This window comes from Cupressus sempervirens, chromosome 5, assembly GCF_028749045.1.
Source record: "Cupressus sempervirens isolate cs-2001-9-10 chromosome 5, ASM2874904v1, whole genome shotgun sequence".
Taxonomy (NCBI): Eukaryota; Viridiplantae; Streptophyta; class Pinopsida; order Cupressales; family Cupressaceae; genus Cupressus; species Cupressus sempervirens.
In genome coordinates, this window is record NC_143122.1 from 906947738 (window position 1) to 906962864 (window position 15127).

A 15127-nucleotide genomic window follows, 5' to 3' on the forward strand; every position below is an offset into this window, starting at 1 on the left:
TGTCATTGGTCTAGCTTCTTTATCTCCAATAATATTTTTATAGAATGATGTCTTCTAACATACTTTGACAATCTTGGTTCTGCTCTTCTTTCTTCAATGAGTCTATCAACTTTAGAATCACTATGTACTTCTCTATCAAGTAAATTGGCATTCCTTTCATGTACACTAATCTTAGAATTAGAATGTTCCTTAGCTTCTATCTGCAACTTGGCTCCTAAATGTAACTCGATTTCTGAATGCAACTCAACATCCATTGTATGGGACTCAGTAGTCACTAATACTTATTGTTGTTGATTTACACCTTGGTTTATAGTACCTTCAATAGTAGGCATATCTTCATAAAAGTATACAAAATATTTGTACTCTTTAGGTTCCTTTTTAGGCTCAGCTTCATGTACCTCTATATATTTATCAAACTTCACATTTACACTTTCCACAACTTTGTTGGTGTCAGTATTTAAATAGTTATAAGCTTTACTTCTTGTGGAATAGCCTAAGAATATATTTTCTTCACTTTTAGCATCAAGTTCACCATTCCTAGAATCCTTAAGAATTTAACACTTGATTCCAAATACCTTAAAATATTTTACATTGGGTGCATATCCATACCATAGTTCAAAAGGTGTGGAATTAGTACCTTTCTTCACTTGTACTTGGTTTAAGGAATAGACAGTTATACTTACAAATTCTCTTTGGTATTTCAAAGAAATGTTCTTCTCCACCAACAATGTTCTAGCATAGTCCATTACTAATTTGTTCCTCCTTTCAGAAATCCCATTTTGTGGAGGGGTCCTAGATGCAAAAGTCTATCTTTTGATTCATCTATCATTGCAAAATATCTCAAACTCATTTGATGTAAATTCTCCATCTCTATTAAATCATATACATTTCAAGCTTTTGTTGGTCTCCTTTTTAACTCTTTCCAAGTACCACTTAAACATTTGAAAAGCATCAAATTTTTGTTTTAGAAACATAACTATGATCATCCTAGAATAATCATCAACAAATAGGATAATGTACTTTTTATGTTTGTAGCTTTGCACATCAATTGGTCCACACAAATCAATATGAACTAATTCCATAATTTCTTTAGAGTGAGTCTTACTCTTAAAACTAGATTTTGTCATCTTTCCTAACTGACATTGTTTGGAAATCACATTATCAAATTTCTTCATTTTGGGAAAACCTCTGACTCTTTTCATGTTACCAATACTGACTAAGTTATCAAATTTAACACGACATAACCTCTTGTGCCATAGCCACACATCATCAAATTCTACAACAAGACAAGTAGCATCATTCATGTCAAGATAAAATAGATTACCTCTAGTATGATCTCCATTTCCAATTAGTTTTCCATCATTTTCATAGATCTTTTTCTTCTTATTCTCAAATTCAACTTTACAACCTAAACTATTCAATTGTGACACACTGAACAAGTTATAGTTAAGTCCTTCTACATAGTAAACATTGTCACACATGATCTTTTCTAGCAATTTAATTGATCCTTTACATTTTGTCAAACATGGTGCATCATTATTGATTATCGTCAGCTAAACAAAGTAACTATTAAGAACTGATACCCAATTCCTAGGATTGATGACCTATTTGATCAACTCAAGGGTGCTTGTGTTTTCTCAAAGATAGATCTTAAGTTGAGTTATCATCAATTCAAGATTGTGGAGAGTGACATCCACAAGAATTATTTTCGCACTAGGTATGGGCACTGAGACTTCACTATAGTACCATTTGGTCTCACAAATGCTCTAGTTGTATTCATGAATCTTATGAATGGGGTGTTTTGTGCACTCCTAGATAAGTTTGTTGTGGTGTTCCTTGGTGATATTTTTGTTTATTTTCATGATGAGAAGGAGCATGAGAAGCACATGAGTCAGGAATTGCAATTATTGAGGAAGAATCGGTTGTATGGCAACTTGAAGAAGTGTGATATCTATAGATCTAAGATTCACTATTTAGGTCACGTTATCATAGGTGATGCGATCTCTGTGGACCCATAAAAAATTAGAGCCATTATAGATTGGGTTGCACCTACTAGTATCACTTAGGTGAGGATTTTTATGGGATTAATATGTTATTACAAACACTTTGTTGAGGGATTTTCTTCAGAGGACGGGAAAGAAGTTTGAGTGAATAGAGAAGTGTGAGAGATCTTTTCAAGAGCTCAAGAGAGCTCTCACTAGTGCACCAATTCTTGCAATGCCTGATCCATCAGGGGATTTTGTTGTGTGCAAAAATGCTTCTTTGGATGACATAGGAGCATTCCTTATGCAAAATTATTGAGTTATAGCATACGAGTCTAGGACACTAAAGACTCACAAGTTTAATTATCCTACTCATGACCTAGAGCTCGCAATAGTGATTCATGTTTTGGTGAGATGATGACACTTTGTTTTAGGTCACTGTTTTGAGATTCATTCAAACAATCAGAGTTTACAGTATATCTTCTCTTAGCCAAACCTTAATGCTAGATAGAGAAGATGGATGGATTTTTAATGCGAGTATGATTTTGATGTGCATTACATTAAGGGGAATGAGAATGTGATTGCAGATGCTTTGGGTAGGAAACGACATGAGATATCATCCATGACTACTAGCACAAATTTGAGATAGCATATCTTGCGACATTTGCCTGAGGATATGTTATATGCAGAGGCTTGTCAGATAGTTCATTCTCAAAGATCCCTAGAAGAGAAGTATGCATATTATTCCTTTGAGTCCAATGGACTTTTACATCATCAAGGACACATTTATGTACCTTCTACCAACGATATGTTTGAGGTTATTATCCTTGAGGCTCGTAGAGCACCATATGCATTATATCTCGAGGTTAAGAAGTTACATACAAATTTGAGGCAGTTCTATCATTGTCCAGACATGAGATTGCAAATTTTGAGTATAGTAGCTAGATGCCTAGAGTGCCAGAGAGTGAAGATACAACATAGTCATTTAGGTAGACTCTTGCAGTCACATGAGATACCTGAGTGGAAGTGGGAAGTGATTTCTATGGATTTTATTATTGATCTTTTGATGTCTTTATTATCCTTGAGGCTCATAGAGCACCATATGCATTATATCTCGAGGTTAAGAAGTTACATACAAATTTGAGGTAGTTCTATCATTGTCCAGACATGAGATTGCAAATTTTGAGTATAGTAGCTAGATGCCTAGAGTGCCAGAGAGTGAAGATACAAAATAGTCATCTAGGTAGACTCTTGCAGTCACATGAGATACCTAAGTGGAAGTGGGAAGTGATTTCTATGGATTTTATTATTGATCTTTTGATGTCTTCTCATTGCCATGATGTTATCTTAGTGATAGTTGATATGTTGACCAAAGCCATCCACTCCACCTATTTGTGCTACCTTTACATCACCAATAGTTGCACATGTGTTCTCGCGAGATATTGGCAGACTTAATGGATTTCCTCACAAGATCATTTCTAATAGAGACTTCGTGTTTGCATCATCCATTTGGAGTGAGCTTTAGACAACTTTAGGTACTAGTCTTAATTTTAGTACAATATATCACCCTCACACAGACTAATAGACAAAGAGGGTGAATCAAGTGATAGAGGATATGTTGTGAATGTATGTTATGGGTCACTAGGTTAAGTGGGAAGAGTACCTTCATCTTGTGGCATTCGTCTATAATAATAGGCCTCATTCATCCATAGGTATGCCACCTTATCAAGTATTATATAGTAGACCTTGTAGGACTCCGTTGAGTTGGGATAGGATTGAGGATAAAGTGTCTTTGTCATGGAAGAAATCTCATGCATACTGTTGTTTTCAATTTGTGAATATAGCAAGAAATTGTTGTCAATGCATGTGTATTGTAGAATTGTTCATGTTATGTGGTGTTGATTATGCTTGTTTTTGCCTTGCTTTTTTTGTCCATTTTGATTTTCAAAAACATGATGTTCATAGGTGTGGAAGGACATCACTCACCCTTGGGAGTGAAGCAGTGGCCTTCGGGTGAAGGGGTTAGTTGGGCCATTCCTAGACTCTAGAGTTGCTTCCCTAGAAGGAAGAGAGAAAAGCATGAAGTATGCGCTTCTTGTCCCAATAACAACATTCATACTTGGGGTGTGATAAGGGGAGAATATACTTGAGTAATGATATATGCATTTGAAGCCTTGTATAGGCAATTTGATTTATGTATTTGTCTTGTCCTCATGGTTTAGACATGCCTTCATCCATCTTCTTGGGTTGCTATGGTAACCTATTGTTAAGCTCACAAGGGGAGTTCAATGCTATACTATGTACATGTTTGTGAGTTTATGCTTTTATGTTAACCAATTGGTCTTGGCTCTCCAAGCTTGATGGGTAGTCTCATAGAGACCTAGGTTGGGAGGTGAGCTATCCATGGTTGCATTTGTTGTTTCTTATAAGTTTCTATGTGGATACATGTTGAAGAAAAAGCTTTTAAAATTGTTTATCATGTTGATGGTTATGAGAAGAAAGATCATGAAGTTTGAAAAAAAATTGTATTGAAGGAAATCCAGTAATGTTCATTATATTTGTATTGCAGTGCATACAAGTTGGGCTTGGAAAAATTGTATTTGTCAAGAATTGTAGAGAATTGATATAATCTAAAAGAAGTGAATGTATTTCATTATGAATGATTCCTCAAGTGCATTGAGTAATTTGTATTGAAAAAAAGTAGCATTCATGAAAGATTGTTTACAATATGTTTCAATTGTTCAAAAAAATACAAATGTTCTATATTAAATTTGTAAGTAAATTATGGAATGAAAATGGGTGATAGAAGACTTGCCAAGTATACTGATGTAAAAATTAGGAGTGATTTGAAATTTTCATATAAGATTTTGAATTTTGAAAAGCGCAAAGGTTGAGGCACTCAACTACTAGATCCTTTACCTAGCTAATATTTGTAACTCAAATCTATCCACATGAAGCGGGAAGAGAAGGGTTTGATCTTAAGATGAATAGGATGATTTTAATCTAAGAAATTGAAGTCTGATATTCAACATTTATTTCAAGATTGCATGGCATCAATAAGGTAAAATTGCCCTCTTGAACTCAAGCAACTTGAATTAAAGGCAAGATAGTAGTGAATTCTTAAACGGAAGCTGTAAATCCAAGATTTCAAAATCTTATTTTACCCAAAAACCTTATGTATCCATGGCATACAAGAACCAACAATTTCCTAAGTAATAATAGATTGCATGTAATTAATTATGAAGAATATCTTACAATTCTACATGGGAAATGAATTAGTTATAATGTTCCACCAATTTTTCACTCTTATCATGTATGATCTAAATCTATCTAATTATATCATTAATGACAAAATAAAGCCCCGAAATTTAATGAAAAAGTATATGAATAAAAACTATTTGTTCCTGCCAAAGATATATATACAATAGACCCATGTTCCATGTATCTTGCAAGGATGATTAAAGACAGTTCGTTGTTGTGTGTTCATGTTCCATATGAATATTGTCATTGTTGATTGTGTAAAGGACGTTGTAAGAAATATTTGGTCCAACACTACGGGAAGATATATGTAGCTCGATTAAAAATATGTACCCATTTCAATGGTAAACTCGTTCTTGGGCAGCTTAACACGTTTAATCCGTCAACCCCAAATATTACTATAATATTGGATACCTACATCTCTGTCTGTCAAGAAATTCTTAAATCAATGAATATTATTTTAAGTCTGTTAAGAACCATAATAAATTGTCCATACCGCGTTTCTTCCAAATCTAAATCAAGAAAATGATTTGAATTTAGTTACATAACTATGTTGGAATTACCTCAAGGTACAATCTTGTCAGTCTGCATCTTGACAGCATAAAACATTGTGTGAATGTGTTTCAATTCTATATCATACAAGTAATGAGATTTAACAAAACTCTTAAATTTGAAATTTACTAATATCCATGCACTACAAAGACTTTGAAAATTTGTTGCTATGGATTCTAGGAAACTCTACAAAATTCTGTTATATATGTAAGCAATGAATGAATTGAATGGTGGAGTACTTCAAATTTCATCACACCATTCCCGTGCATTCTGAAACATCCTTAACCAAGGGCTAGGACCCTTTGGGTCTAGTTCCCATTCCCTAGGATACCATGGGAATTGCCACATGAGGAAGCAACGCTCAGGGTGTGGCATAAGAGCTAGATGCCTTCCACTTGGTGAACATAAGGCTGCAATTCCATGTGGTGAACCATTAGGATTGAAGGGGTATGCCTCAGTTACATATCCATCATCATCACAATACCTAATTGGTGCTAACTTTGATTCTTGTACAAGGTTCAATACATCTTTATCAGGAAAAAATGATCTTCCTTCTCCATGTGCAGCCCAGATGCCAACTGTAGTACCTGCCATGCCTTTCAACATTATTGAAGGGGAATCATCTATTTTCACAGAGATAAACCGACACTCAAAACGACCAGATTCATTATGGATGAACCGAGGTTGTGAGCTGTCACCACCGGCACCAAATACTCCTCCAACTTCCTTCCCAGGCACCCAGCCAAGAAGAGCCATCAGCTGACATCCATTACACACCCCAAGGCTGAATGTATCTGGTCGTTCATAAAATTCTTGAAACTGCATGGTTAGATTAAACTTGTCAGTATTTGTTTACATGAATTGACTGATTTAGTTTTGCCTACTTAAACAGACTGCATATGCTAACCCACTGAAAAGGATGGCTGGTTTGAACAAATATGAAACGCATGACCAGTTACCTGTCGAAGAAGAGAATCATTAAATCTTATTGTAGCTGCCCATCCCTTTGCAGAGTCCAACACATCTGCATAGCTAAACCCTCCAACAAAGACTATCCCTCTAAAGTCTTGCAAAGTGACTCCACCTTTCAAAAGATCTGACATTGAAATATCCCAAGGTTCAAAGCCAGCAGCCAAAACCATAGCTGACATTTCCCGGTCACCATTACTGCCTTCTTCTCGTATTACAGCAACCTTTGGTTTTAATTCTAATTTCATGTATTTTTCATCTGTACCACTAGGAACAAATGACAAGTTCCAAGCAGGTGCATGCCGAACTTTCAGTCCATCTTGTTCAATCTGTACACATGATTCCAATCTCTGTAATCTTTCCAGCATAAAACTTGTCTCTTCCCACAGATCCCTAAGATATGGTGTTGTTTCGTTAAGCTGTAATGTCCCATCGACATAGATCTCTATAACAGGAGATGATGTAACTTGTCCAATGATTTCAAAAATGATACCTGCAGCCTCAAGTTTCTTTGTAACAACATCAAGATTACCACTGCTAACCTGTTCATAGCAATGAAAATACAATCTTAACAAATCTGCTATTCAAAGAATAGTTTTGAAATATCGTATGCATCATCCTACTATAATGATAGTTGCTTTTTATGACCTCAAGGACAAGGCCGAGTTCTTCTGCAAACAGTGCTTCAAATATACCAGCATTTTTTGAGCTTAAATCAACTTTTATACCACAGTTTCCTGCAAATGCCATCTCTAGCAAGGACACAATGATACCACCATCACTAATGTCATGACCAGATGAGACAAGATTTTTGCTGAGCAGTTCCTAGAAACAATATCAGCAGGGTTAGTCAATGAATCATTTTCATTTAGCACAAAGATGGATGATGGTAAGATCCTTACTTGGCCCATATTGAAGACTTTCTCTAGATATGACACATCATCAAGATCTGGGCAAACGTCACCTATCTGTGTTGAAAAGAAAAAAGTTAGCATTTACAGAAAATGAATATTGATATCTAAAAACAATGTTAAGGCATCAAACCTTTGAATTATCTTATTACATGATCTACATATTTCTTAATTGAAGCATTAGTGGATGAAAATTTCTCTAGTTGCACTTAAGCTACAAATCCTGGAAACCATTACTAAACTTTCTGAATTAAAGTTCTAGTCCTCCAAACACTCTGAAAATTGGGAATTTGACTGTGAATGTGCTTGCCAAGGAAGCAGAAACTTCTAAATTATATTTCATAGTTGCTCCTATTTATAATATAAAATAGAACCAATAGTCAAATTTAGCATACCATGATCAATATAAATTTGAATCCATTGCATCATAAAACATCAACCAAACATTAAATAAAACATCGAACACATTTTCCTTGCTTTCTATGCACTAATAAACTAACAACCTAGCAATACCTAACTGCGTAAAAAAAAGCTCAGTAAATACCTGACCAAAAACATGCGCAAATGCAGAACCTCCCAAACGACGCTTTCCTTTTGCCAAATCAATGTGTAGTAAAACACCATCATCTCCTAGCTACAAAACAATGGCATTTAAGTAAAGAAAACTAAATCATATTAACTAAGTAGGAATTTAAGTAGAGAAAAGCAATATTAATTTCACCTTCAAGTCTGGTGTAACAGTCTTGGAAATATCTGGACAAGTCACATACACACTGATGACCAGATTGCCAGGAGCTTTCACAGTTTCCCCTGATGCTTGTGCAGCCATAGAGAGACTATCTTTACCACCATCAATAGCTATTCCAAGTTTTATCATTACATCACGAAGAGCAATAGCTGCATCATACATGTCTGCTCCCTCTCCATCAAGCTTGGCTGCATACATCCAATTTCCACTTGCTTTGACATCTTTCAGTGATGTAACCTGCAGATGGTAAGATAAATTTCTTTAAGTGAACAAAATGCCAAAATCTCTGAATCTCCACTCACTTCACAAAGATACACTGATAGAATGTAGAAATCCAAAATCCAGTGTAGCTTATTCACCTTAGCAAAAACAAGATTTGTCAGAGCCTCCCCAATAGCTAGCCTGGCCATTGCCTTAGGGTTTATCAAACCCTACAGATACGAATTATTTTAGGTTATTGAGAATGTGCATCGATGAAATTTGCTGACATTAAATGAATGTTAAAATGAACAACCTTTATGGGCTGCTCTCCAATGGAACATGCACCTCCTGTTATACCTGTATATGACTGCAAGAATAACAAACTTGTCATGTTGTCAAATGAGTATCTATAAAGTTAAAGAATAAACATGCAATTTGCAAGTATGTGTACTTCAAACAATACAACAATATTGAATAAGCCAATAGCTAGGGTTGAAAAATACTAGAGATAAAAGGTAGCAAGGCAGGCCTCAATATCACAATGACTAACACTTCCTTGAAAACAAGACAGGCGAAAGAAAACTCTCATTTATATTTGGGAAACAATACTGGAACTCCAAAAATCCATGACTATAAAACCAACCTGAGCAATAACAGCAACATCTGCAAGAGGAAGCTGCAAAGGCCCCACAGTCTGCTGCTGTGCAACAAGACCTGTAACACAACGATCAACCTGCAAAGCAGAGATGCATATTTAGGAGACTATTTAGACTGCAAGCATACAAAAATAAGCAATACATATTTTCAAAATTTTGAGATTCCGACGTGTGAATTGTTATTGAAACACGAATTCTTCAACATCTTAGAAGCATACCTTGGTTGTTAAGAATCGTTTTGAACACACAGACGGAAGTTGAAGAACTCGTTTGAGGGCATCCAGGACAGTCACTCCTGGTGCAATGTCAAGTGGCTCTAATACATCAACTTTTCGAGTAAATTCAAAACGTTTACGTGGCATGTCACCTAGAACCTGTAGTAGAACAACATCAAAATGTATTACTATATATGAAACTGAAAAATAAAATATAAGACATTAAAGTTATCAAGGACAAGCATTAGCCCTCTTGCAAAACATGTGGCAGGAAGAAAAAAGAGAGCTATGGATGAATGAATCATCAGAAACTACAAATATGAATGGTGAAAAAAAGAATTTTGAATCCAGCATCATGATTATGATATGCATACCTCTACACATGTTACTGGTGTACTTATGGATTAATTTATGCTGTAAGTTAAGATTACCAAGGAAATTTGTTTACTTGGCTTTAGTTAAGCTTTTCCTTTCTAGGCTATGAAGTGTCATCCTCTTATTTAGAAGTCACACTTCTCTTTTTTGAGAGTTCGATGACACCTCATTCCTTGGGAGTTATGCTTCTTGGACAATAAGTTTTCATCGTCTTCTGCTTTTTTATAAGTGCAACTTCATTGCATTTGTTCAATATGACTAGAAGACTAGTAATAGACTGGTATAGGAGCTAGTTACCAATACTTTTATTTCAGTCTATATAAATAGCAAGATTGGGTGACATCATCACAGGATGGCATAAGGGCAAACTCACTCGCACCTGTAAGGTAAGTGGGTCCAACTGATTCCAACAAATTCAAGTTTTAAAAGGTTCAATTCAAACCAAATGGCCATGGAATCTCACCAAATGGGCTAAATTCTAATGATGCAAATGTAACGTAATGATGATGCCATGAAGGTTCAACCGATAATTTTCAAAGTGAAACTGACTCATGTTCAAATGGTAAGGATCAGGTTCAAATAGACCCCATACTTCCACAACAATTTAAACTTGGCTATATAATGGATCAGATGCAAAAAATGCTAAGAGAACTGAACAAGTCACTTTCAAATGAGGAAGTTCAGATCAAGGGTAGATTCACACAAAAGTCCCTTCTGCCAAAACACTTAATGGTTAGATATTAAATAGGATATCTATCAAGTTCAGACAGGCAGTAGACTTTTCCAAACATTTAATTATTTCTCATAAATGGTCGAGCATGAGAAAAGTCATCTAAGCTGGATTTTACTTTTGAAGTGTGAGGTTCACTAGCAAGCTGATTTTCCAGCTAAGGACTTCCATTATTTCCCTTTGTTTTTGTTCCTTTGGTCAGGATTCCCAAGTTGACATGACCATGCAAGCAAAAAAAAATGAACCAATTGGATCTGGAGTGACAAGTAACACTTGCAAGCTGATTTGAGACTCATTTTAATTTATTTCAGCAAAATTCCAGATCATTTCCTATTGCTCTTGAACAATACCTTAATGTGGAGACCGACATAGAAGATTTCTCATATCAGTTATCAATAATGTCCCTAAACTGACCAAGATAACACAAAGAAAACGAAAGGACTCAAGCATACAGCGACCTTACAAACTTGAGTCCCAACATACTCTCTATTTGGGGTGACAGGTAACACTTGCAAGCTAATTTTTGACTCTCTTTAATTTATTTCAATGAAATTGCTGAGCATTTCATGTCTCTCTTGAAAAGTATTTTAAGATGGAGACTAACTTAGAAGATTTCTCATATCACTTATCAATGACGTCCCAAAACAGACCAAGACAACACATTCAAAACAAAAGAATTCAAGCATATAGGGGCCTTACAAATTTGAGTCCCAACACACCCTTCATGCAAAAGTTTATTCTAAACTAAAGTTGATCAGGATCAAGATGATGGGGAAGGCCTATTGCTATGAAACAAACATGGATGATTCCCAAGCACAAAAAAAAACTATTTGTAGACAAAAGAAGGCCACCCAATGGATGGTAGGAGGTGGGACAACCATACGGTTTGCAATCATTCAAATGTTGAGTGTCATGCACAAAAGAGTATGCTCGCAATGGCAGAAGTTGAGGTTCCTAATATCAAGCATTCAAACGAGATCATTGAAATAGAACTCAATGTCCAAACCAATGTTACAAAACTAATAACTAAGGAAACTGAAGCCAAATTCCTTTCCAAGTTATAGATGTGGGTAAAGAGGTGACCCCTAGAAACATCATTGATCAAAGCATGGAAAATTTTATCTGTTTAGAAATTGTGAAGAGATTGAAGCTTCCAACCTCCCCTCATCTTTAACACTATAAGTTGAGGTCGTTGAACTCCAACAACACCCATTTTATAAGAGTAACTCCCAAATGCCACTTCAAACATTCTACTCATCCTTTTCAAGAAGAGAGAGTTTGTATCATAGAGCTAGTGAAGATCTAAAAAATAAACCTCGGTCATCCCTACATGAATATCCATAATCATGTGTATGTGTTGCATAAATACTAGCAACAGAGTTGTGTCGGTAGGTTATTAAAAGTTTCAGATTCCCAACGTAGATTCATGCACGCTATTTTTTTTTTAAACCTTAACCTATGAATTAGATGATGATCATTTTGTATTATTTCATTGTATGGGATTGATCTTCGACATATTGTCGCCTACACACCACAACATAGTGTTGTAGCCTAAAGGAAAACTAGGTCCCTAAAAGAAATAGCTAGTTATATGATCTATGTAGGCTCCCTTGCACTTGAGAATTGGGCTGAAGCTATCAACCGTACTAAAGTTCCACATAAGGCATTAAAAGAAAACTATGAGATTTTAGAAACTATGTTCAAGTAAAATAATTCTCTATCTATGTGCAATGCTCAAGAAAGCTCAACTTCCAAAATAGGCTAAATGGTTAACTAAATTGTATGTGCAAGACAAGACTTTGCTCCTACTTCTGAATCTCAATGCAACAAAGAATATTGCTCCACAAGAAGGGCTGACCTATCCTAGAACATTCACCAAACAAGCCATCTAAAATAACACCAAAGTCATCCTCATGGATTGTACCATGGGGCTACTTCTTGGCTATGTCACACACAAAAGAACTTTGAAATGTTCAAGAGATCAAAAAAATCCATATCTACCCTCAAACTAAGTTATCGGTTAAGATTTTGGTTCGTATGCAGGTTTGACAATCGCTCGAAATTTTTTTGGGCTATAGTTCATACAAGAATATGTTTTTTAAAATTATATACATATAAACATATGCTGCAGCAAATAAGTTTATACACCAGTATGCTAATATTAAAGCAATTTAGCAACATACACCACCATTTATAGTCACGATTTAGGTCGAATAAAATGACAAAATGTCAAATTACAGCACTATATCAATGTTTCAATTCAAAAATAGTAATGTCAACATTACTAATCAGTAATCACTAGCAGTCATGTGATCAAAAATCATCAAGCAATTCATGGTCATTAGGAAGTTGCTAATTAGAAGCACAATTAGTGCCACTAGCATCAATAGTCTCAATTGTGGCCTTAGGATCAGCTTCAACATCACTATGTATCTCATCATCATGTTCACCATCATCAATTGCAAGTGCATCAAAGTGTGCTTCCAACTCTGTAGACTCTGATTCAACATCCCATTGTTTTACCTCCCCTTTTTTCTAGGTATTCTCTTTATGAGTTGTGAACCTCAAGTTTGAATGCACAAAGACCAAGTTATTTGCTTTCTTGGAGTCTAGTCGGTTGCATTTTATTGAGTGGATGAAGAAGTTTGTGCTCTAATTCCTCTCAGATGATGATGAACTAGCAACCTATCAAGATTTACCAATTTGAAATTATAGAGTGAAGAGTTTTGAATATTTATGAACGAGAAATTACAAATTAGAATCTTAAAGTTTAAAGAACTTACCTGTGATAAAATTTTGATGACAATGGGCTGCAAGTGTTGGTACCTTTGTCCATGGAAGTACCACCATTTATGAGCATCACCATTGTTCCTGTCTTCGAGAGCATCAAGACCACAACCATTGGTGCTCACAAAACTCATAAATTCAAACCTCATTGCAGGTCATAGGTACTTGGGATAGAGTCTTTAGAGGGCTGCCTTGTACCCTTGAGCAACTTCAAGATCTCTATATGGAGCAACTCTAGTGGTACTCTCCTTGACAACAGCTTCGCTATAGAACCTAGGGCTCAATGCAAAGGGCAAGTAGATGCAAAGGGGTAGTCATTTGTTCCATCTTTCTATCATGATTACTTGTAGCTCCTTGATGAACTTTTCATCAGGATCTTGCTCTTTCTCATTTATGATGGATCTAATATCCTTAATCATGGAGTCAATGCCATCACATGCCTCAACCAAGCAAGGCCTATCCATGTCAATGTATCGGATCAGGCTCAATATAGGCTCAGTGAACTTCAGAAGGTACTCAACACGATCCCACCAAGAGTCTTGTAGTATCATTGCCTTAGTGACAGTTGCCTTTCACTATTAGATTGCCTCCATATGCTCCAACTAGCACTGGTTACCATTCTAGACAATGCATCTTTAACTTTGACAAGGCGTCGCAAAACAATAATGGTGGAGGCAAAATGAGTCTCAAAAACCTATTTTAAGATCAAAACATGTTTAAATTTTTAACAATTGAACTTACCTTTAAGAGCTCCAATGGCGAGAATTGTCTAAAGATGGCTTGCATCATGTGGTGGTTTGTGAAAAACATTTGGATATCTTGTGCCTCTTCATACAATTTTTTTATCCACTCAACCTTAGTACCAATTTTTTGCAGCATTGGGTTAAGTGAGTGCAGTGAACAAGGTGTCCAAAAAATGTGTTGTACCGCTCCTCAACCAATAAGCCAGCAGCCCTACAATTCTTGGCATTGTCGGTTACTACTTGAACAACATTCAGAGGGCTAACTTGCTCAATGACTTGGATGAGAATGTTTGCAATGAAAGGACTGTCCTTTACCTATCATTCACAATCCACAGCTCTCAAGAACATTGCACCTTTGGTAGACACTGCAATAACATTCACCAAAGGATGGTTCCTTGCATCTTTCCATCCATCCAATACTATTGTGACACCTATTTTGGTCCATGAATCCTTGATGGGCAGCATGGCAGCCCCTACACAAGCCACCTCATCATCCAATAAAGTGGTACGTATCTTCTCATAACCAAGACCCTTGAACCCCTTTGGAGCCTCATTAACTACTCTCATCATGTATTGCCAATATGGTGAGCGAACAACATTAAATGATAATCCATTTGCATAGACACATCTCACTATGGCTTGATCAACAGTGTCTCTAGCTTCATTTTGAAATGATGCTTCCATTGGTCCCACTTCTTTCTTATTTGCAATTTGTTGTTGAGGAGAACCTAAGAATAGATGACCCTCAATCGGTGGTTCATTGGTAATGGAAGTTGAAGACATGGATGACATTTTCCCTTTCTTTGAAGGCCTACAACTTTGCAACGGATGAGAAGCACTTGCCCTCCCAACAGCTTCATCTGCTTGCTTTTGTTCTTGAATGTACTTATTCACAATGTGGTTTGGAAGGAGGGTTTTAAAAATGCTCCGTTTACTCTCAGCTTCCTTGTACAAAATTTTATGCCTTTCTGAGGAAGAAAGCACAAATGTGCTTTCTCTC

At 36.0% G+C, this 15127-nt stretch overlaps 1 protein-coding gene across 2 annotated transcripts in view; it reads right to left on the reverse strand.

The window, feature by feature from the left end:
• Positions 1 to 5740: 5740 nt before the first annotated feature.
• LOC149558863 (putative phosphoribosylformylglycinamidine synthase, chloroplastic/mitochondrial) overlaps positions 5741 to 15127 on the reverse strand; it is a 300036-nt gene continuing 290649 nt past the window's right edge. The window contains exons 22-31 of one of the 2 annotated variants that reach the window (XR_016365078.1): positions 9496 to 9651; positions 9265 to 9354; positions 8935 to 8988; positions 8780 to 8851; positions 8394 to 8657; positions 8217 to 8306; positions 7664 to 7729; positions 7490 to 7586; positions 6752 to 7303; positions 5741 to 6611 (exon numbers count right to left, since the gene is read on the reverse strand). Coding sequence is in view for 1 of the 2 variants with exons in the window: in XM_089832878.1 (XP_089689004.1) it covers positions 6033 to 6611; positions 6752 to 7303; positions 7410 to 7586; positions 7664 to 7729; positions 8217 to 8306; positions 8394 to 8657; positions 8780 to 8851; positions 8935 to 8988; positions 9265 to 9354; positions 9496 to 9651 (2100 nt within the window). In the remaining variant the exon portion in view is untranslated. Of the gene's footprint in view, positions 6612 to 6751; positions 7304 to 7409; positions 7587 to 7663; positions 7730 to 8216; positions 8307 to 8393; positions 8658 to 8779; positions 8852 to 8934; positions 8989 to 9264; positions 9355 to 9495; positions 9652 to 15127 lie in introns of both variants that reach the window. The other variant, XM_089832878.1, reaches the window with a different exon arrangement.